Source organism: Gambusia affinis, linkage group LG19 (genome assembly GCF_019740435.1).
Source record: "Gambusia affinis linkage group LG19, SWU_Gaff_1.0, whole genome shotgun sequence".
Lineage (NCBI taxonomy): Eukaryota > Metazoa > Chordata > Actinopteri > Cyprinodontiformes > Poeciliidae > Gambusia > Gambusia affinis.
In genome coordinates this window covers 22,280,784-22,304,624 of record NC_057886.1, presented here as the reverse complement: position 1 = coordinate 22,304,624, position 23,841 = coordinate 22,280,784, and the positions used below count along the sequence as shown (strand labels likewise).

Genomic DNA, 23,841 nt, shown 5'->3' with positions numbered 1-23,841 from the left:
AACAGATGCTGCTAACAGATATTTCTGAAAGTCTATAATGACTAAATGTTTTGGGGGTTGGGGTCAGATGATATTCAGGAAGTTGAAACAGATGAAACCATAAATAGAAATTGTTTGCAGATGTGACGTCCCCATCTAGTGGCGAAAAAGAGAAGAGCATGATGAGGATTAAAGCAGACTGGGAGTTTGTGTGTGGCGCCGGTTATCAGCGCGACAAGAGACTCGGTGACTTGTTGGTGATGGTTGCACTCCAAGCACACACACACACACACACACACACGCATACACACACGCACACACCCACCCACGCACACACACACACACACACACACACACACACACGCACGCACACACACACACACACACACACACACTGCAAGGCATTTTAAATCAGTGGAGAAGATCACAGCAGCTGGAGAAATTGGACTCTCGGGTTTCGTCATAAACGCGTTCACAGATGCATCTTAAATACGTCCATACCGTCTCATATTCCTTGCAAGTGCTCCGGCTGTTTTGTGAATGTGTGAATTTATCGACACCTTGCAGGGAACACCGGTGATGAAGATGATGAAATGATCTTCACAAAAACAACTGCTTTGAACTGAGAGTTGCAATGAGCTTCATGTCGGATGCAGTTGCAGAAATGCAGCAAAAGGATGACGAGGGCATCTAATTAGTTGCCGTGGTAACCACGTCTTTAGTAAGACACCACCAAAGCATCTCAAACCTCTCCGGGTTCAGCTGAGTTGTTTTGTCTTCTGGTGTTTACACACATTCTCCTGTTAATGTTGTTTGGTTTGCTGCAGAGGTCAGAGGTAAAGGTCTGACCTCCTCAAAGAAGCGACCAAAGGTCATGACCCCGTGGTTTATTAGTGGTACAGTGTGGCTCCTGCAGACGGCTTCCTGAGTCGAGTCAAATCCAGGATTCCTTCCAGGCTTTTCTGCTCATCTGGATGAATTAATTCAACTCTGGAGATGAAGATGTGTGGCAACATTTTGAGTCATAATTTTGTGCCCATCAGAATTTTGGCCTTTAAACGGTTTTTAGATACGGTTTTAAAAACCTGTGTCTAAAAACCATTTGCAAATACAGAAACCTGAGGCTGAGTTCATAAACTAGACCTGAGACTTGAAAGAATGACGAAGGTTGAATGATCTTCATCAGAAAATATTTGAAGGAATATTTCACACGTCTCTGTAACTCAGACATTAAGCTCAGTTTAGTTTGAGGCTTCAGAGAAAGCATCAACAGATCAATCTGAGGACAGAGAGGAAGCAGGGAGGAACGGTGAAGAGGTCAGAGGAGGAGGAGGTTAGCGGCTGATCAGAGGGAGGTGAGGAGGAGCTGAAAGACAGCCATGTAGGAACACATGAAGGAATGAAGTGTGTATGTGTGTGTGTAGGTGTGTGTGTGCGTGTGTGTGTGTGTGTGTATTGGAATGAGCTGGGTCATCTTCCTCCTTGTAATTTTACACCAGAAAATAAAAGTGATGACTCCCAACAGCTGCTGGTGCCATGGAGACGAGAGGGCGGAGTAAAACTTGGAAATGAGGAGGAAACCAGAGACAGGGGGCCGAGTGTGTGAGATTTATACCGACTGAATCTGCCACCATGATTACAGTTCTGCTCATCACAACACAACAGTTTCTGATCAGACACCCATCATCACACACTCCACAGACCCAGATCCGCTCATCTTAACTCCCTTCAGGTACCAACAACCTTCAGTTCACAACTTCTGGAAGTCACATCTGTCATGGAGGTCTTGAACACGGCTCAATCGGATTCAATGTTTTCTAATGAACAGAACCCACCAACCGGTGATCATTGAACTGCTTTCATACAAGTATCTGAGAGAAAACACAGCGAATCTGATGAAACAATTACAATATCCATCAAAACCTTTGGTTTAGTTTTCAACTGTTCAAGGATCCATCCTCAGTGGAGAGGCCAGATAAAGAAAGGTTGCAAGATTTTGTGACTTCATCCAGATTAGGCCAACTGGGAAACCCTCCTGAAGGCAGGCATGGGGAAGGAGCTTGCTTGTTGATGAGATCTTGGCTCCAGGGATTCAGAAGGGCCAATTTATAAACAGCTTCAGGAAGCCATGTCTATGTGGGTCCAGTACCTAAAGGAGCAATGAGATTTCAGTGGCAGATGAGTTTGAGGACCTGGATGTGCCAATTCCATCATCATTTGGGTCTAGACATGAAATATCACCTCACCAGTGGTTTGGGTCAAACTCCTTCATCACATTAAGATAGAGGTTTTTTTTCCCACTGTGTTACAGATTGGTAGCCGGCTTAGGTTGAATCCAGTCTTCACCATATTGACATACACTGCAAATAATACATTTGCAAATGCGTCAGAGACAGTCTCATCCTCTCACCAGCTATATTTAATCTCTTTTATCAAACTTTAGCAGACTAAAGTTTGTCTATGTAGAAAGTCTGGTTCATTTGGGGAGGTGTGAATGCAAGCTCTAAAAGAACTATCCTTTTCAGGACAGAAAATCAAATTCCGGTTTGTCCACAACGTAGGTTTTGTTTCGCTTGAAGTGAACTCTTGCACGGTGTGAATGCATATGAATGACAAGTGGACCAGAAGCTGCTCCAAAAACAGGAAGTGGATTACAGCACAGGGCATTCCTGGTAAATATACCAAAACTAATGCGCAAGTTTGTTTTGGCTGCTAGTTACTGCTAGCATGAGAAATTGGTCCTGGTCTCTTTCCAAAGATAGAAGAAAAAGAAATCCTTCATCCTTTTGTTTACATTTCATGAAGAAGGAAGTTGCTCTTGTTGTCTTCTTCAGATGTTTGCATGTTGACAAACAGGTTGCTCAAAGGGTTTGGTTCAATTGAGGAATTTAAAGATGCCTAAACACATGGAATATATAAATAAAGAAATGATACAAATTCTGTCTGCTCATAGTCAAAATAAGAAGAGATTTAATGCACATCTGCGGAACCAAAACATCCCATTTACATCGTTAAAGGAATCCAAAATCTCTTGACTTCTGCTTCAGACATCAGTTTTTTATAGTCCCAGTTCTACTGGTGTGTATTGGGAAGTTTCGACCAATGGCGTTACTCCGCTTCGTTTGCGTAGCAATTCTGGCTCCGTTTTACACTGGATTTGGATTTGTGTATTTGGAGATTCCAAGAATTAGGAGTTGACCTCCTGGAATCAAATCTGCTCCATCTGAAGGACTATTAGTCAAGTTGTTGTTCCTTATCTGTCCAAACAGAGGTTCTTTCCCCAGTCTTGGGCTCCGGCCCGGTTCTGTCGCAGGCGAGCTGGGGAAGAACTGCTGTTGTGCCAGAACTTTCTTGCACAATAAACTTAAAACTAACATCTTTCCTCTCTTGAGTGATTGTTATTCCACATCTATCCAAGTCTGAATTCCTTCCTGACTTCTGGCTCAGATTGATCCAGTCCATTTGTCACAGTACATTTCTTTTAGGTTAAAACATTTCTTAGTGCGATCCGACCAAGCAACATAATTTTTAACTATTAATATATTCATATTCCTCTGCAGTTCATTTGACACAAGCAACAAAGTGTTTGTTTGAAAATGCAACTCATGTACCAATTTTGGTCCCCAATTGAACCAAGTCTTAATCCCTGAACAAAGGAGGTTGATTGTACGAAACTCAACGTTGGAAAAATCTAACCATTCCTGGAGTAAAATAGGTTTTCATTATCAGCTACCTTCAGAAACGACTCAGGTAATTTTTACTAGAACAAAACCAAGTTTTCTTTGATAATAATTCTGCTTAGCAGTAAAGGTCCTTGCAGTTTATGGTGATTTGTTTCTGATCACAGGCTGTTAACGGGAGAATACACAGCAGGAAGGCTCATTGCTGGTGAACATCATCTGTTGTAGATCAGAACAACTGAAACTCTGTCCCCTTCAACGTTTGACCCCGCTGTCATTTCCTGTTATTTCCAAGCAGATAGGGATTAGCAGGGACCTCAAACTCCCCATCCGGCTTCAAAATCAAAGTTCCTGTAACTAATCCTCACTGTGACTGAGACAAAGAGAGCTCTTATATTAAAAATAAAATTAAATTGGTTATCAAGTGTTTTTGTTCAAGTATTTGCTACTGTGGTTAGAGGCGCAAGTGTTAGTGAGAAAGGAAAAGTCTGTGAGAGGTCAAATGAATCTGATTAAATCAAAACCTTTAGATTGAAGGAGCAGAGAGAGAGACGGTCAGTCAGGTGGACACATCCAGAAACAGGCAGATCCAGACAGAACCATGGTTACCAGAAAGAGAGGAACATCGTTTCATAAACTCTGGAGGAGTAACAAGGAGAGAGGAGCAGTTCTAATGAGAACAAATCAGCTGAGAACTGCCCACCTATAAGTCTGATATTAACAAATATGTAAAGAAACACGATACATGAGCTGAAGGACAGTAGAAAACTTTATGTGGAATAGCAGTACTCCATTCTCCTGTTCTGCTCTGTTCCCCTGTCAGGAAGATCTTCTGAGCACAGCAAGTTAAACATGTTCACAACTTTACCTGTCATTTTTCTTTTGCAGATTATTTTTTTGACATATTTTTTAAGAAAGAATTTATCTGTCTACACTATCTGCTTCCTTCCTGTTTATGTTTTTGTGGTTTTTCTTTTCTTCGTTTAATTGTGTGGAAAGATATTTTAGACTCTTTTTTCCCCTTTTGTCAGGAGGCGGTTGCTAGGCAGCACAGACGTTCGAGTGGTTCTCCAAAATGACAATATGGCACCTCTGCTGCCCCCTATTGGTGCGGAGGTGTTTAGACGCTTCACACCAGCCTCACTGGAGGAAATTCAGCGGAGGCATGAAGCTGAAGAGAAGGAGCAGCAAATCAGAAAGGAGCAGAACATTGAGGTATTGATAGCCTATTAGCTGTCAGTAACAAAATCAATCAAGCAATACAGGACAAACTCTTATCTGATTAGTTATTCCCTTGCAGATAGCAGAGGAGGATCTTCCTAAACCAGCAAGTGACCTGGAAGCTGGGAAGCCCCTCCCCTTTATTTACGGAGACCCGCCCGCTGAGTTTCTCAACATCCCATTGGAGGAGCTGGATCCCTTCTACCAATCACAAAAGGTTTCACTCTCCACTGAAATTTGACTGTGCAACCTTCTCATCAGTAAATGTCATTCTAAATTGATCAGTTTCCCATCAACAAAGTTAACGTCCAATTATCTGTTGGTTATTTGATCTTTATTTGACGTCAGACATTTTTTTTTACATTGATCTTCAGTCTTGGTTAAAGACTGAGATAGAAAAATATCAAGAAGTTCAGTTCAAACTCAATTTGTGTTATTTTAAAGCTTTAGACATTATCAAACAGAAACACCAACTGGAAAAATTATTTTTGGGTTTCTACAAATGAATGTTCTCATTTGAATTAGGATGTAAAAATATCAAATTGAAGGTAATAAACCTGTCTGAGAAAACCAGTTTGACTCCATTCTTCCTGTTTTTCCTGTTTCTTTGCAGACCTTCATCGTTCTCAGTAAGGGAAATGTCATCTACAGGTTCAACGCTGAACCAGCCTGTTACTTGTTGAGTCCCTTCAGCCCACTGAGGATCTTTTCCATCAGGATCCTCATCCATTCATATCCTCTTTCACGTCACTCCATTTCTGCTGCTAAAACTTTTCTGTACAAATCAAAGGTCTTGAAAACATCTGGACCAAGAGAGCATTTTTTTCTGGTTTCTGAGGTTTCTCCTGATTGTAGCTGCAGCCTTTTAAAATCCACAGTGTGCTGGCAGGTTACCCCAGAGTGGTAATTTTCATTTGAAACAGAGGAACCACCTACATGAAGAGCTAAAATTGTGCCAAACAAGAGTTAGTGTTGCATCTAGTCTGAGTTTTAAACCGTCTACAGCTGCATTCCTATGATAAATATGTGCAAAAGTTTGTTCATATTCCACAAATGTTGGAACCCAAATTTGCAATTGTGGTGTTTCCATTGAAATCAGACATGAATGAGTTTATGCTCTTCATAAATGATTAAAAACGTGCTGCATCCTGATTGTTTTCCTTAAAATTAAAACTTTATTCAGCTTGTTCATCATGGTGACAATCCTGACCAACTGTGTGTTCATGACCATGAGTGACCCTCCACCATGGAGCAAGACAGTGGAGTAAGCACACACACACACACACACACACACACACACACACACTGACTCGGTTCATGGGAAACTGTTTTGTGCCACTGGAGAAACAAACAAACTAAAAATCATGAGGTGTCAAAATTTGACTTTCACCACCATAAATCACCACCTAGATTCAACATACAAACTCAAAATCAAGTGTTTCATCTTGCAAAGCCACAACTATTGAAAACAAAGTAAGAGTTCTGACTTATAATCACCAATCTGAGAATCAATCATAAAGGCATTGATACTTTAGAGTCAATTCTAACCTTGAAATGCAAAGTAAAAGTTATGAGATTTAATGTTGTGGTTAAGAAAAACAAAATAAATCAAAATTGAGAAAATAAATAAAAGATAAATTAAATTTGTGACATACTGTCTCTTTTTTGTGTCCTGCCTTCCAAAAGGCTGACCTTTGGTCATTTGCTAGTGATATTGTGCAGAATTTTTTCCACAGTGTGAAAAGGGTTGGGAAAAATATATAATATCGGCCCAGATTTTCATCAAGATTTTAGAAAACGAAACACCTGACTTGTGCAGAATATGTCAATAGGTAAGGTCATTTTATTTAAATAGCACATTTTCAGCAACAAGGCAGTTCTAAGTGCTTTGCATGAATTAGAAGGAAATACAAACAAAACAACAAAACAAAAACAAAGACAAGAAGATAAAAGTATAAAACTACATAATGGTTCTTCATGCTTAATAACATGCTCAGTATGTTGGGTTCTTGTCTCAAATATGTCTTCCTGTTGTTGCACAGGTACGTATTCACGGGCATCTACACGTTTGAGGCAACCATCAAAGTTTTATCCAGAGGGTTCTGCAAGGGAGACTTCACCTTCCTGAGAGATCCGTGGAACTGGCTGGACTTCATGGTCATCAGCATGGCGTAATAATAAAAAAACTTCCTGGGGAGATTGTATTTCACTAAACTTAGATTAGTTGAAATGAACTTTGCTCTGAGATGTGTCTTCAAATGAAGATAAATGTGAGGATAATGAGGAATGTCTTTGTTTCACAGATACCTGACAGAGTTTGTTGACTTGGGAAATGTATCGGCACTGAGGACGTTCAGAGTTCTTCGAGCCCTGAAAACCATCACAGTAATCCCTGGTCAGTATGTCGGTTTCAATTACGGAAACAAGCCTGGTGGTTGGAGTTGTGATATTTTTTGGACTTTTAGAACTCGAGGAACTTGACAAACCAGATAAAACATAACTTCATGGGTTCTGATATGGATAAAACAGTAACCTACATTATATTTGTATAGAAAGAGAAACTGATGTTTTCTATAGATTGAAAATGATAAAAGTGGACAGTTTTCTTCTAGTAATCCTTGGACCCTCACTGTTCTCAGGGTACTCAGAGACCCAGACTAAGAAACAATTTTGAGGTTCACGAAGACAAAGAAACCCATCAAACACTTCAGAAAAGAAGTTGTGGAGATCTTTAGAGCAGGGTTAAACTTTGAACATGCCACGGAGCTCTGTTCGATCCATCATCTGAACATGCAGAGTGGATGGACCAACCATAGACCCACCAACACATGGAGGTCCATTTAAACTGTCAGAAAGTAGAGCACTGCTTAGAGATACATGGCAACATTGAAGGAACTGCAGAGATCCCAAGCTCAGGTGGGGCAATCTGCCCAAGGCGCAATGAACAGTCACAGACTCAAAACAATCTAGGGAAAAAAACAAAGTGAAAGACAGTAATAGATTATAATGCAAATGTGGACAGTATTGGGCAAAAGTAGCAGACTGAGGAAAATGGGTCAGTATGTCCTCCAGCAGCCTAAGCTGCTGTTTTATACCCTAAAACAGTCTAACTATGAAAAAGCCTTACAAAAAGGGAAAGTTTCTTAGCAGCAGACAGGATGCCTACCTCATGGACAGAAATTGGGAGCTGCTTCCACAGGAGAGGAATCTTGATAATTCAATAATTAAACTGTAGATGAATAATTGTGACACCGGCAGTTAAAGCTGACAGTAACTCTGATATTTCCTTTGCAACATTCTCTGCAGGTTTAAAGACGATTGTCGGAGCTCTCATCCAGTCAGTGAAGAAGCTGCGTGATGCCATGATTCTGACTGTCTTTTGCCTCAGTGTCTTTGCTCTGATTGGTCTTCAGCTATTCATGGGAAACCTCAGACAAAAATGTGTTCTGATCCCACCGCTGTTACGCAACGACACTTCAGAGGGAGCCTTCAACATCAGTTTCCACGAAAACAACAGCAGTGACTTCGATTTCTACACGCACATTAACAACCCAGGTAGCATGTCAAAGTATTTTACCTCAGAAATCCTAATCAACCACCTGCTCAGATGCAAACATCAACCTGTCCTTGTGTCTCACAGACAATTATTACTACCTACCTGGTCAACTTGATGCCCTGCTGTGTGGAAACAGCTCTGATGCAGGGTAGGTTTACGTAAATATTACTATTATTATTAACATTATTGATTATGGTGATAATGATGATGATGGTGATGGTGATGATGATGATGATGATGATGATGACGATGATGATGGTGATAATGATGATGATGATGATGGTGTATCCAGGACCTGTCCAGATGGATACATGTGTCTGAAGGCAGGGAGAAACCCAAACTACGGGTATACCAGCTACGACGGTTTCAGCTGGGCGTTTCTGTCTCTGTTCAGACTCATGACTCAGGACTTCTGGGAAAATCTCTTCCACCTGGTCAGTACCCTACAACTCCCTAATGCTGAGGCTGGTCCCAGCATCTTCTCACCTCTGTCTGTCTACATAGACGCTGCGAGCGGCAGGTAAAACCTACATGATCTTCTTCGTGGTCATCATCTTCCTTGGTTCCTTCTACCTCATTAATCTCATCCTGGCGGTGGTTGCCATGGCGTACGCTGAGCAGAATGAGGCTAACATTGCCGAGGCCAAACAAAAAGAAGAGGAGTATGCCCAGATTCTGGAGGCACTGAAGCAGAGAGAAGAGGAGGTAAGATATGATGAAGAGAAATCCCCCATGACGTTTCAAAGCTGAATGTTTGTTTTTTGTCTTTACAGCAAGCGGCCAAGAGGGCGGCGCTCTTGGAGAATCAAGACCCCACATCACAAAGCCAAGAGGAGAATGTGAACATGGAAGGTACTCGATCACAGTGAACATACTGGGGTTATTGACTCTCTTTCTGCCATTCATAATAAAAAATTAACACCATTCAGTTGAGTTTGCCTTACATGTTTCTGTAAGGATTCCTTACATGAAATTAACTGAATTTACAGATTAAGAAAAAAACTAATTGGTGTTAAATTACTCCAAACACTTATTGTGCAGTGATACATTTCACCTTACTTAGCACCTTTCTGTTTCAGAGTTTGACGACGACCAAAGACCATGTCCTCCATGCTGGTACATGTTTGCTAACATCTTCCTGAAGTGGGACTGTTGCGGCTGTTGGCGATGGCTGAAAAAGATTCTGTATACTATCGTCATGGATCCCTTTGTGGACCTCACCATCACCATCTGCATTGTCCTCAACACTGTCTTCATGGCCATGGAGCACTATCCAATGACTGAGGAGTTTGAACATCTTCTCAGCACTGGAAATTTGGTCAGTAACAGAGGAGAAACTGAGTCAAAGTCTACACAGTGAGCTTGAGTCCAATGAGTTAAGATTGAGTTACTATTGTATTTTAGCTTAGATGAATAGCAGGGTCTGGTAACAGCTTAGGCTGGTGTTTTTCCATTCTGGTCCTCAGTTCCCGCTGCCCTCCATCAGCTGGTGATGTTACTCATAAAGAACCAAAGTAATCATTTTTTGTCTGATCCCCAGGTTTTTACAGGGATCTTTACAGCTGAGATGGTTCTCAAACTTTTAGCAATGGATCCATATTATTACTTCCAGGTCAGGATTATATATCAATAAAAGTAGAAAGGTTTTGATGGTGACCAACTGCTCCCATGGTTACAGTCTCTTGTATTCTTGGTTACAGGTGGGCTGGAACATCTTTGATAGCATCATTGTCACCATGAGTCTGGTGGAGCTAGGACTGGCTAATGTTCAGGGTCTGTCAGTGTTGCGGTCCTTCAGATTGGTCCGTTCATAACTTTCTCACCATGATTAAACTGTGACCCAAGTTCTGTATATTTCTATCTTCATATGTCTCTGTCCATCTTACCATGTTATCTCCAGATGAGAGTGTTTAAGCTAGCCAAGTCATGGCCGACTCTCAACATGTTGATCAAGATCATTGGCAACTCTGTGGGAGCCCTGGGGAACTTGACGCTGGTTCTCGCCATCATTGTCTTCATCTTCGCTGTCGTTGGGATGCAGTTGTTTGGAAAGAGCTACAAAGACTGTGTCTGCCGCATTGCAGAAGACTGTGAGCTTCCTCGCTGGCACATGAACGACTTCTTTCATGCCTTCCTCATCATCTTCAGGGTTCTGTGTGGCGAGTGGATTGAGACAATGTGGGACTGTATGCAAGTTGCTGGGGAACCTATGTGTCTGATTGTCTTTATGATGGTACTGGTGATTGGAAACCTGGTGGTAAGTCTGTGCAGAAAAACTCTTTCTAATCTGACTTTGGTTGGTTTTTAAAAACCAAAGTTTCATGTTTCAAAACATAAATATGTTTTTGACATCGTTTCAGGTCCTGAATTTGTTCCTGGCCTTGCTGCTAAGCTCATTCAGTGGGGATAATCTCGCAGTTACAGAAGATGAAGGAGAAAATAATCTCCAGATTGCAATAAATCGGATCAGCAGGGCTGTAGCCTGGACCAAGGCCTGGTTCCTGAAACACATCTGGACTTTAGTGGGAAAGAAAACAAACGAGAACTCAGACGCGACTGGTGGGAGCAGACATTATATGTTGACATATAAATGTTCATATAAAGTTTATTTTTTGCACTTAATAGTTATTTTTGTCTTTCTATTTGAAATCAATGTTTTTAGCTGTACCCTGCGAAGAAGGCGAAAAATCAAAGGAAGTTTTAGCTCTGACAATCGTGAATTCAGAGCAGCCCATTGTTCAAGTTCCCAAAGTTGATCTGTCATTCCTGAGCAGCTACTACCTTAACATCACATCTTTGAAGGTCCCCATTGCTGAAGCTGAGTCTGATTTTGACATGCCTGAAAATGAAGACGATGAAGATGAGGATGAAGATAATGAGAATGAAGATAATGAGGAGGATGACATAGAAGAACAGCTTTCACAAGTAAAATCTTGGGTTTTGGGTTCTGTTGGGGATATGTATTTTCTTGCAGTAGTCCACCTTTGTTTTCACAGTGGATAAATTATTGTGAAGTCATTGGAATGTTTTTAAAAATAACATTTTAATGCTAAGATCTGTCTATACTCAGGGTGATGAGTCTTCGGTCTGTAGCACTGTGCAGAGAGCTCCTGAAGTCCCAAAAATAGAAGAGGTAGAAGAAACTCCAGAGGACTGCTTTACAGAAAGTAGGTACTCTGAGAAAAACTAATGTGTTGAATGTATCCATTTAATCCGGTTGTATAGGGTCTATGTAGTGTGTAGTGTGTCAGCTACAGAAGAAGAATATTAAGTTTTTAGCAACCAATGGCCCCTTCAAAGAAGGTTTCACAGCTACACAGAACACCAGAAAGAAATAGAGAACAAAAAGATAAAAACTGAAATGATAGCAAATAATGGGAAGTTCCTCTTTGCCCATCTACACTGCAGTCTTTTACATCAACTTTCCATGCTGCTAGCTTCAGAAGTTCTCTGATGACTCGAGTACAGACATTGGACTCAGGACTTTGTGGACTGGTGCTAGTGGAACCACCTCCTGATCAATGCGGGGGAAAACCAAGCTGGTGGTGGACTTCCACAGGCGCAGACCCACCTGACTAACAGATGAAAATCCAGGGAGTGGACATAGAGATAGGGGACTCTTATAAGTACCTGGGTGTTCACCTAAACATGTTTCACTTTGGTACTACGGTTCTTTTGGTGATGCTCTGTGTCATTTTTGGGCCATTCATTTTGGATGACCCAAGAAGCTTCAAGGTTGAAACTAAAAGGGTGTGGACAGTTATGATCAAACAAACTGGGTTGTTTTTCAGTTGACTTGTGCAAAATAAAAACCAGCTGATAACAGGAGTGTGTAAACATCATACATCTGCTGTCCATTCAGGCCCATGAACACTACTATGTTTGAACTGTACGGGTTTCTATTGCAGAGTGTTACAATCGCTGTCCTTGTCTGGATATAGACACATCCCAGAGCAAAGGAAAGATCTGGTTTAATTTCAGGAAAACTTGCTTCACCATCGTAGAGCACAACTACTTTGAGACATTCATCATCTTCATGATCCTGCTGAGCAGTGGAGCTCTGGTAAACTCTATAACACAATATTTAAGATAATTTTAGCTCTGACTCTAACCATAATCCCTTGTTGTTGATGTCTTTAACAGATGTGTTAATGTCTTTAACATCTTAGGGTTTTACTCTGAGATGTTTTATTGGTTGGTTCAATGAGGCTGAATAGGTCTCAGTAAACTAATCTGATGGTTGGGGTGGCTTAGCTGTGGACTACAAGCATGGCTGACAGTGTGACTACTAACATGGCTGCTAAACAGACACAGGTGAGATGATTTGACTCTATTATCTCCTTCAAAACAAAAAGAGTAATATGAATGACTAACAAAATAACCTTGTTTGGTACCTGGAAGGTTACAGCTTTTACTCAGATTATTTGATAAAAGACTGAGTCCCATTTTATCCCGTTACTCAAAATATACAACTTTCTTTAAGAATTTTTCAAGCCTGGAGAACTTTTTATAAAATTAAATTAAGTAGCATATAAAAAATATTGGTGTCTGAAAAACTTTTCACATTTTCACCGATATTTTGATGGTTTATCATTGGTGATGAGCTCAGTGTTTAGAGGTTGAAAGGTCTCCTCGCCATCACCCTAATCTCACTGATTAGGGTGAAAACATGTTGGTAAAATTAAGATTACAGCAGACCCTGCCTATTTGCAGTTTCTTTCTGTATTTTAGACCTAAGCTGCAAGGGGTATAAATAATTTTGAGCCTATACATTTCAGAAGAGTCTTTATTTCGTAACCTCGCCAAACCAAATAGGTCCAGGATTATCTCTCAGATTAGCTTCGCTTAATCAATATCATCTGAGCTTCTCAACAGGGCTTGGTCCCATTTTTCAGAAAGTGGGTCTGATAGTACATTGCCCACTCTGATGTATCCAGCTGGAATAGCATTTTTAATATCCAATCCATTTTGCAAACACCTCTGTCAGTACTAGATGAAGATTGTGACTATTAAACCATGACATATTAAATGATGAAGGTTTATCCATTAAAAACTCTAAATATTGTTGACAGGCCTTTGAGGACATCTACATTGAGCAGCGCCGTATAATCAAGATAATTCTGGAATATGCAGATCAGGTTTTCACCTACGTGTTTGTGGTGGAGATGATTCTCAAATGGGTCGCTTACGGATTCAAGACCTACTTCACCAATGCCTGGTGCTGGCTAGACTTCCTCATTGTTGACGTAAGAAACTGATTAATCCTGCAAAATTGCTGCTTCGTATTTCCACCGAAGGTCCTCCTGTAAAGGTTTAGCTCATCTACACATGTTGTTTTTCAGGTGTCTCTGGTGTCACTGACAGCAAACATCCTGGGATACTCTGAGCTGGGAGCTATTAAGTCTCTGAGGACTCTGAGAGCATTAAGGCCCCTAAGAGCCCTGTCTCGCTTTGAGGGCATGAGGGTAAGATCGGCAGGTTAAACAGCGACAGAGGGATAGGGAACTATCTTGTTTTTGGTTGATTTAGCATTACACTCACTACTGTTGTATCTACTGGCCTGTAGGTGGTGGTTAATGCATTGGTTGGTGCCATCCCCTCCATCTTCAACGTGCTGCTGGTCTGTCTGATCTTCTGGCTCATCTTTAGCATCATGGGTGTGAACCTGTTTGCGGGGAAGTTTTATTACTGCTTCAACGAAACATCAGAGGAGTATTTCTCTCCTGAGGAAGTCAATAATAAAACCCAGTGTCTCGATCTGATTGAGAAAGGCTTCTCCGAGGTCCGCTGGAAGAACACAAAGATCAACTTTGACAACGTTGGGATGGGCTACCTGTCTCTGCTGCAAGTGGTCAGTCAGAAGGCCAACATTAAAAGATTTATGCTATTATTTTACCAGTTAACATTCAGATAGCATTAAATTTGTAAAATAAATTGTATATTGTTTTCTTCAGGCCACATTTAAAGGCTGGATGGACATCATGTATGCAGCGGTGGACTCCAGAGAGGTCAGAACTTCTCATACTGGTGCTGGTACAGTTCCTGGTCTTATTAATCCTAGTGTACCTAGGAATTGAGGTTTTAATGATGTTAATTTTGTAACCAGAAGCTTTTCTAGTCCCAGAACTGGGACAAACTGTTGCTGTTATCCCATGAGACATAACTATATTTTCCCTCCATCCTGGGATTTCAACCTTCTTGATTTAGGTGGAGTCCCAGCCAATGTATGAGGACAACCTGTACATGTACATGTACTTTGTCTGCTTCATTATCTTCGGGTCCTTCTTCACCCTCAACCTCTTCATAGGAGTCATCATCGACAATTTTAACCAGCAGAAAGCAAAGATAAGTTTCTTGTCATTGACCCTATATTGAGTAATTTTCTGTTTCCCGCTGTCAGCCATTTAATATTTATGTTTGGGTGTTCACCTCGGAGGAACAGATATATTTATGACAGAAGAACAGAAGAAATACTACAACGCCATGAAGAAACTGGGATCCAAGAAGCCTCAAAAGCCTGTTCCCCGGCCTACAGTAGGTTCAAGGACTTTCTGTAGAACTTAAATAAACCAAGCCTGTAAATCTTAGTATGACGAACGTTGAACAACTCTATTTCTGTTTCTGTCTAGAACAAGTTCCAGGGTCTAGTCTTTGACCTTGTGACCAAGCAGTTTTTTGATATCCTCATCATGGTGTTGATCTGTCTCAATATGGTGACAATGATGGTGGAAACAGATGAGCAGAGTCCTGAAAAGGAAAACATCCTGTACTGGGTCAACCTTGTCTTCATTGTCATCTTCAGCACAGAGTGCTGTCTCAAAATGATCGCTCTACGAAAGCACTACTTTAATGTCGGATGGAACATATTTGACTTTGTAGTGGTTATACTGTCCATTGTTGGTGAGGAGGAAGCAGATTAGATGGTTTTATTATGTCTAACAGACATTTTTAAAAACCTTCCAATGACTTTTCTTCCTTTTCAGGCCTTCTTCTTGCTGATATCATTGAGAAGTACTTCGTTTCTCCCACTCTCTTCCGTGTGATCCGACTGGCTCGCATTGGGCGGATTCTTCGTCTCATTCGTGGAGCTAAGGGAATTCGAACACTATTGTTTGCCTTAATGATGTCTCTTCCTGCCCTCTTCAACATTGGCCTCCTTCTCTTCCTCATCATGTTTATCTTCTCCATCTTTGGGATGTCTAATTTCGCTTACGTGAAGAAGGAGAGCATGATTGATGACATCTTTAACTTTGAGACCTTTGGAAACAGTATGATCTGCCTGTTTATGATCACTACATCAGCTGGATGGGACGGACTGCTGAATCCCATCATGAACACACCTCCAGACTGTGATCCAGAATTTGAAAACCCTGGCACATCTGTCAGAGGAAACTGCGGCAGCCCGGCAGTGGGAATTGTCTTTTTTACTTCATATATCATCATGTCTTTTCTGGTGGTGGTCAACATGTACATCGCCATCATCCTGGAGAACTTTAACGTCGCCACAGAGGAGAGCGCCGACCCGCTTTCTGAGGATGATTTTGATATGTTCTATGAAACCTGGGAGAAGTTTGACCCTCGAGCTTCGCAATTCATACACTACAGGTGAGTCCTAGCAGGTGAATCACCTCCTGCAAGACTCTGTTTCCTGTCTGGGTGAACCTGATTGTAATTTTATATGTTTCGCAGTGAGCTGTCAGACCTGTGTGATGTTCTACAAGATCCTATGAGGATTCCCAAACCCAACACCATCAAACTGATACAAATGGACTTGCCTTTGGTTCCCGGAGACAAGATCCACTGTATGGACATCCTGCTTGCTCTCACTGCAGAGGTAATATTACTCATGTTATCTTTTGTCTTGGAGACATATGTTTTTCCACCAAAAGAACACTCTGTGTAGTTACTTTCCTGTGCCTTTGAATGTTGGTGTTTTGTTAAGAGCCCACATCTACTTCCATCCTTTTTAGGAACCAAGCATGCATCATTAACAGGGGGCGTTACACAACACATAAAATTAGCATTAGGTGGACAGTTTGGTTTACTACGTGATGTTCTTTAGGTCATTCTCACCATACTGGAAGAGAATCCATAATTTTATGGTGGAAAACCCGTTCGATTAGCTGCTCAATTCATTGAAGTCATCCTGTCCCATTAACAGAAGCATATCCCCAAAGTACAATGTTTCCACCTACATGCTTAACTGAAGAATGCTGCTTCGGGGGTATACTCCTCTTTTATTTTGGTTGATTAAAAGCAAGAGATGCAAAGACATGTTGATCTCTTTCTTTCGCAAACACAAGTGGCTGAAGTGAGTTTTCTCTGCAGAGTGTCTTGTCTCTCAGAAATGGGGTGATAAGCTTAGTCATCCAGAAGCAACTCAGAGTAGAGCCACTTTTTCTCCACACTGAAAGGAGCCAATTGAGGTGGCTCTGGCATCTGGACTCCTCCCTGGTAAAGTGTTCTGGGCATGTCCCACCTGGAGGAGACCCTGAGAAAGACACGGGACACGTTGAGGGGACTATGTTTCTTGGCTGGCACAGGAATGCCTTGGGATTCCTCCCAAGATGCTGGCCCGAGTGGCTGGAGAGAGGGAAGTCTCGTCCTCATTGGTTTGGTTGCTTCCTCCACAACCCAACACCAGATAAGCGGTAGATAACAGATGGATAGACATTTTGATTTTAGTGTTATCTGAACCCAAACCAGCAGGGGTTGTGAGGCTGCAGATCAGTCCACTGCAGCAGTTAGCAATGGCTCTCTGCAACCGACTCACAAAGTTGATCAAAGCTACTAGCTGATCTGCCTTGTCTGTCCCTTTGGGTTTTGAAGAAGTATTTGGTAGAACCGATTCTTGGACAGCTGTGGTTAGGATTAAAGACCTTTTCCGCTTACGGTCATTCGTATCACGTTTTAACTTCTAGTTGGTCTGGATTTCTGGTTAAAACTCTCTCGACAACAGAATTGACTACAGTAACAATTGGTGACCATAAAGTGTGAGAGATCTTTGAACACATATTTTTGAATGCATATTTTGAATACAAATTTTCTTTCAATATTTTTCAGGTTTTGGGTGAATCTGAGGCAATGGATGCTCTAAAGGCCACAATAGAGGATAAGTTCATGGCCAACAACCCTACAAAGGTTTTATCCTTATTTTTGTCATTAAGTCAGGGGTCTTCAATGTTTTCTCAGCCCTTGTTCTGGCCTAACAAACTGTTATTTGTCAAAATGTTCAGAGCTAGAATGCGTATGTCTACCTGAAATACATTATTTTATGCCTTTGTTTATCAGTTTGTTCTATGTTGGATTTATGTGATATATAGCTTTGAATGAAAAAACAAAAAGAATCTCAGTGACCTCACTAAGGGACCTGACCAATGTATTGGAGACCCCTGGAAAAAATATCAATACAATCTCCAAAAGATAGCCCTTGTATAATGAAAATAACTGCATTTAACGTGGTTATTCATTTTTGCAGAAGTTGTATGAACCAATCAGCAACACTTTGCGTAAGAAACACGAGGATCTGGCAGCAGCAGTGATCCAGAGAGCCTACAGGAGACATCTTCTGCAGCGAGTGATCAAACTGGCATCCTACAAATATAGAGAGAGGACAGGGGGACAGCGAAACGATCTGTCTCCACCAGAGACAGAAGGATTTCTCTGTAAACGAATGGACCAGCTTTATGGAGACAGTGAGACGGCTCCGGCTGCTCCAGCTGAGGACCAGACTGTCCAGGTGGAACCACAGAGGGACATTCTCCTCCATCCTGCTCCTCCGCAAAGCGACTGCAACTTCCTACACGATGAGAGCCTGACAGAGACGATGATGCAGCTGCAGACAAACTCAAATCAGGAGTGTTTCCTGTCAAAGAAGTAGCAGACTGACTACCCCAGATGACTCGTCTCTGTTTAACAGAGCTTTCTTCAGTTCAGTTTGACATGGAAACCCACAAGGAAAGTGACTCTGGGTTCTTATTAATGCTACAAAAGAAACAAATAATAATGTTTCCAAATAGCTCTTAACTTCACTGCTCATCACTTCAAAGCCAAGACATCTGTACTTATCCTTCCTTTCTTTCTTCTGATTGGTGGATATGGACGTGATGAAAAGCTGAAGAAACCAATGGCTGCTAAAATTGAAGTAGCAAACAGCCATTCAGAAAGGTTTGGATTAGGTGAAGAAAGTGGTTACGTACCATTAACCAGCCAGTGGAGCATCAGATAGTTGGAGCTTTGGAGCATGGGCTGCATGAACGCCCACTTTTACCATGTCACTCATATTCATATAGCCAGGCTGCTTTAATGCAGAACTTAAATGTCTTAAATTAACAAGTAAAGTCAGTTAATCTGCTGGACAGCAGGGGATCCAGGCAGTGGGTTAACCAGCAGGTGTTTGTGATTTTAATTCCTGCACAGTAACGATGAAATGAACACAGAGAAATGTGACAGCTCACACCTGGTTTAAGGTGGCACCTCCTTCCACCAGCAGACACCCAGACCTGCATGAAGGAGGAAAACTCCTCCATCAGTCCCCAAGTCATCACCCAGCAGACTGCAAAATGGAGGTGACAATAACTGACTGTGATGTCATCACAGGTGTAAATGTGGGTCATTCATAGCTGAATAAAGGTTGAACCAAAGAATGTTACTGTGAATGTTATAACAAAGTTACTGCGCTTTATTCTTCCATCCTTTCTTTCTTTCTTTCTTGCTTCAGTGCACGAATCTGTACTCAGATTAAACGTTTTTGTTCTGTAAAGGAATTCAACCTGTTTTTTCTTATGAAATAATGATGCATCATGCAATCATTGACTTAACGGATGAATTGGCATATTTGAAAGATTTTACCTGCAATAACATCCATGCGATTAAAGCTTCAGATTGTATTGAGCATGATTTCTGGAGTTTTTGTTTAAATATCTTTGTGTGCATCATGTACCATGTACCATGGCATGGATTTACTCACCTGCTTTAAACAGATGTTGAACCAGCATTTACTTTCATCTCTGACCTGAACTCAAGTTTAAAGTCATAGTTTTATTGCTGATGAAATGTACTGTTAAATAAGATTCTGTCCAACACAAATGTGCCGGAGCTGGTCTGGCAAATCAGTGGAGGAGGTTATGTTCTTCTGGAGTTTCAACAGATGCAGGCCACCTTAACAGAAACACAATCTGCACTTCAAGGGGCAAAATTATGTATTTTCCAGGAACCTAGCACCATTTTATGGCACAATCAAGCAACAATGAAATCGGCTGAAATGTTACATATATCAAATCTGAGTTGAAAGTAATTTGACTTTGCAAACTGATGCCTTAAAATTAGCCTATGTCTCCTTAAGAAGCTCCTCCTTCCAACACTTTAACACACAGAGCTATACCTGAAGAAACACACACTAGCCAGTGGCAGACTCATTTTGGAGCACAACATTCATATTTTCCTAATAATTCACAAACAAACTATTTTCTTGAAGTGAATCATTATGTGTCGGTATTTATAAACTCATGATAAGAACAAAAACTAATCCCAGGTCACATCAGACCGGAGGGAAAAGATGATTAGCAGGGAACTGATAAGCACGTGGCTTCCTGTGTGGGTGTGTGTGTGTGTGTGTGTGTGTGTGTGCGCGCGTCTGAGAAGACACACTACTTGACCTCTCATGTTTCAGTCAGAGAAGCAAAGCTGAAGACGGCAGACGGACCCAGAGAGAGGAAGACGAGCTGGAAAACAGACAGACCGTCTTGAATCGGATGTTTACCGGATTTAGTTTGGCAAAAGTAGAAGGTAAGTTTGAGTCAAATGTTTCAGATGGAAGTGATGTGAACTGTGTGTGTGTGTGTGTGTGTGTGTGCGTGTGTGTGTGTGTGTGTGTGTGTGTGTGTGTGTGTGTTCATGCAGAGCTGAGATTACAAAGTGAGGTCAAACTTTCATCTGTTGGATGGGTTTTTGATGGTTGTGGTTTCTAAAAACAGCTTCTCCACTTTCATCCGGACCCTTCTCTCTGATTTGCATCTTGTTTTAGGTAAAATCACTTGTTTTCCACAGGCATGGATTGTTACATTTACATTTTCTTGAAGTGAAAGTAGAAAAGCATCCCTGGATTTAAGACTAACCAGAAAGAACTAGTTCTGGTTCATTTGTGCTCCTGATGAAAACCCAGTCATGACACAACAAAAGCATAAAATAATGTCTGTTGGACGGGCCACATCCATTAAAAAGAGGACTGAACCGCAGTACTGACAAACCACTCAAGATTTAGACTTGGTGTTATTTATACACCTAATTTAGTGATTTTGGAATTAAAAAAAATAAAAAATAAACAGAAGTCTCACAGCTGGAGTTATAGATGTTAAAAACAAAGAGCAAACAGAAGAGGACCAATAATTGACCCCTGATGTTTCCCAAGGGAAAGTTTGTATCTGGAAACTGATGTCTCAAGAAAAAGGATGTTTTCATCAACTCTGCTTCTCATTACTGACCAGAGGAAAATTTCGGGATACAAAAATTTTCTGCCACAAAAAATACAACAAATAAAATGCTGCAGTCAGAAAATTTAAGTAAAAACGTACAACCAACATGAAAAAAATCCCAAATAAAAATGTTTCAACCACTGCAAAAATACAAACACATCAGATAGAAGCAAAAAGAAAAATGCAGAAACAAGAAAAAACAAGAGCCCTATTTAGCGAAGCAAACTCGCTTCAAGGAACAGAAGACCATTTGTTTGTTTGTACCATTTGCCCTCCATTTAATGTTGAGCAGGAAACACAGATTTACTGCAGTTCTTCCATTAACCAGAATTCAGTTATATTGGTAAATTCAGTCTAATTTGATGTAATATAATTAATCAGGATGGAATTGTTCCGTTATCTCCAGGATAAAACAGTTAAAACAGTTAACCTAATTGCAAAATATACAAATATGTTAAGAAGTGGACGCGCTTCTAAGATAATTAAACAAGATTCCACCCATCCATCCATTTTCTTATTAGGGACAAAGGGACCCTTTGTCCCTAATGGGGTCAGGAGGGTTGCTGGTTCCTCTCCAGCTACGTTCCGGGCGAGAGGCGGGTTTCACCCTGGAAAGGTCGCCAGTCTGTCGCAGGGCAACACAGAGACACACAGGACACACAACCACACACACACTCACACCTAGGGAGAATTTAGAGAACCCAATTAACCTGACAGTCATGTTTTTGGACTGTGGGAGGAAGCCGGAGAACCCGGAGAGAACCCACCATGCACAGGGAGAACATGCAAACTCCATGCAGAAAGACCCCGGGCCGGGAATCGAACCCAGGACCTTCTTGCTGCAAGGCAGCAGCTCTACCAACTGTGCAGTCCTAAACAAGATTTAAACAAGATTTAATTTTTAAAATTAAAAACGGCATGGGAATGTGATGCTCATCTGAAACATGTGGAGATAGAAATATTCTACATAGCATTAAGAGCTCAGATATTTTTAACAGTTGAGTTGTTTTCAATTGCTTTCTGTTAACTGAACAACACATTTATAACTTTCTCAGAACATTTTGCGTGTTCCAATAAGAAGACAAATGTTTCCCGTCTGAGTAACTTCTTCCTGACATGAAGTCCCAAGTAGAGTTTGAATAAACTCTCAGAAGGTTTTTTGCTGTTTTTGCTCCAGCAGACCTAAAGTTTTATGCTTCAGAGGCAAAACTGATCTGGAGTCTCTCCAACACACATGTGATTGCAGCACATAGTCTGTGTGTGAATGTGTGTGTGTGTGTGTGTGTTCCTGTTTGGCAGCAGTTCTACACTGCGGATCGTTTCTCTCCACAGAGATTTCCAAGGGAAGCTGGGGAAACAGGCATGGACTGTCAGAGTGTTTGTCTCTCACGCCACCTCAGAGGCAAGCGCAGCAAAATCCAACTCCAGCATTTAGAGATGACAACCCTCCTGAGAACGCCATCTGCAGCTGGTTGATACACATGGTGTTGGATCAGTTCAGCACAAATACTTTGCTTGGCTGTTTATACTGCAGATATTTGGCTTCAGCAGAAGGAAAGAGAAGGAGTTGTCTGTGAATCAGTGATTTTATCCAGACCTCATCAAGCTGAAGGTTTGTTGGGAATCATTGCCTCTGATTTCCAGATTGTCTGACTAGCATGAGCATAAAGTTGTTGAAGGTAAAATGGATTTAATTGTCAAAAAGACAAAGCAGGGGTGTCAAAGTGGAGTCCAGTTGAACCACTAAACTGGTCCAGACTTCATCTGAATTCATAGGTTTTTATGTGACGTGGTCATGTGATGTATCATGATATGAGTCTTTCTGCATGGATACTGGATGTTCTCCCCATGCATGCACGTGTTCTCTCTGGGAACTGCGGCTTCATCCCAGAAGACTTTCAGGTGATTTAGTCCTTAGGTGTGAGTGTGTGCATCATGTATTATAATTTGTCCTGGGGGTCTCAGTCATGGACTTGTAAGCTGTCTCAGGTCTGTTTCTCACCCAGTGACTGCTGGAGATGGGAAGTCAGTGGGTTGCATCACCAAGGAAACAAGTTGTACTGTAAAGACCAAGGCAGGAAATGCCAAACATTTCTGACCTCGTCTGCCAGCATTCTGCCATCTACAAATACTCTCACATGCATGAGTATGTGAAGCAACATCCCAGAGAAAAGGAACAGCGGTTCTCTGGGAGCATGTTGGTGTTATTAGCATGTTCCCTCTGAGTGATGAGGAATAAAAACTCCTGGGCTTTCTATTTAGTGCGCAGAAACCCTTTAAGATTGTTTCTTCAAACTGGATGAAAGCTGCAAAGGTTAAAAAAAATGTAAATATAATCTTTAATGTAGCCGTAGGTTTTTTTCTATGAAACTGTTGCACGCAAATGAATCCCTGCTTTGGCACAGCCTCGGTCTCCTACACTGAGTGTGCGTCTGATAGTTGTCTTCTGGATAATTTGATATTATGCAGGCAAAGTATTACTAATATGACATTATTTCTTAAAGGAGCAGGTCCACCAAATTAACAGGTGTGAAAACAGCCCTAAAGACCTTTGATTTGGTTCAGTTGAAATGAAATCTGGTGCGTAAGTGAATAGCAGCTGAAGTGGAGACCGCTCCAAGACAGGAAGTGGACTATGGTGCAGGGCATTCTGGGTAGATACAAACAAAACAAACAGGCATGTGCCGCCATAGTTTATTATCTTCTTGACGGTACCCCAACACACAATGCCACACAAACTTGTCCATGGGGAGGCGCAAGGTTTAAGCTTGCGGCATTTCCCAGGTAGTTATGTGGCTTCGATGTTGAATCGTGTTTTCTCCACAAGTGAATATCCCTAGAACTTATTTTGAACCCTAACGAGACGATTGGAGGATGTTTTTCAGAGAAACCATCAACAGATTAAATTAAGGAAGGAAGGAGGGATGTTGAA

The 23,841-nt window shown here is 41.3% G+C and overlaps 1 protein-coding gene across 2 annotated transcripts in view; it reads left to right on the top strand.

Moving 5' to 3' along the window:
• Nucleotides 1-19,324, top strand: part of LOC122821689 (sodium channel protein type 4 subunit alpha B-like) — a 31,216-nt gene extending 11,892 nt beyond the window's left edge. Inside the window, exons 1-31 of one of the 2 annotated variants that reach the window (XM_044099811.1) lie at nt 1,526-1,711; nt 4,691-4,874; nt 4,960-5,097; nt 5,494-5,612; nt 6,055-6,144; nt 6,923-7,051; nt 7,184-7,275; nt 8,187-8,435; nt 8,521-8,584; nt 8,729-8,870; nt 8,941-9,141; nt 9,210-9,288; nt 9,516-9,754; nt 9,977-10,048; nt 10,137-10,238; nt 10,337-10,693; nt 10,797-10,995; nt 11,099-11,361; nt 11,507-11,603; nt 12,345-12,499; nt 13,509-13,682; nt 13,779-13,901; nt 14,003-14,287; nt 14,391-14,444; nt 14,644-14,781; nt 14,866-14,970; nt 15,066-15,336; nt 15,420-16,041; nt 16,126-16,270; nt 17,500-17,577; nt 17,915-19,324. In XM_044099811.1, the coding sequence (XP_043955746.1) occupies nt 4,743-4,874; nt 4,960-5,097; nt 5,494-5,612; nt 6,055-6,144; nt 6,923-7,051; nt 7,184-7,275; nt 8,187-8,435; nt 8,521-8,584; nt 8,729-8,870; nt 8,941-9,141; nt 9,210-9,288; nt 9,516-9,754; nt 9,977-10,048; nt 10,137-10,238; nt 10,337-10,693; nt 10,797-10,995; nt 11,099-11,361; nt 11,507-11,603; nt 12,345-12,499; nt 13,509-13,682; nt 13,779-13,901; nt 14,003-14,287; nt 14,391-14,444; nt 14,644-14,781; nt 14,866-14,970; nt 15,066-15,336; nt 15,420-16,041; nt 16,126-16,270; nt 17,500-17,577; nt 17,915-18,316 (5,316 nt within the window). In that variant the 5' untranslated portion in view covers nt 1,526-1,711; nt 4,691-4,742 and the 3' untranslated portion in view covers nt 18,317-19,324. Of the gene's footprint in view, nt 1-1,525; nt 1,712-4,690; nt 4,875-4,959; nt 5,098-5,493; nt 5,613-6,054; nt 6,145-6,922; nt 7,052-7,183; nt 7,276-8,186; nt 8,436-8,520; nt 8,585-8,728; nt 8,871-8,940; nt 9,142-9,209; nt 9,289-9,515; nt 9,755-9,976; nt 10,049-10,136; nt 10,239-10,336; nt 10,694-10,796; nt 10,996-11,098; nt 11,362-11,506; nt 11,604-12,344; nt 12,500-13,508; nt 13,683-13,778; nt 13,902-14,002; nt 14,288-14,390; nt 14,445-14,643; nt 14,782-14,865; nt 14,971-15,065; nt 15,337-15,419; nt 16,042-16,125; nt 16,271-17,499; nt 17,578-17,914 lie in introns of those variants that run through there. The other variant, XM_044099812.1, reaches the window with a different exon arrangement.
• The last annotated feature ends 4,517 nt before the right edge of the window (nt 19,325-23,841 follow it).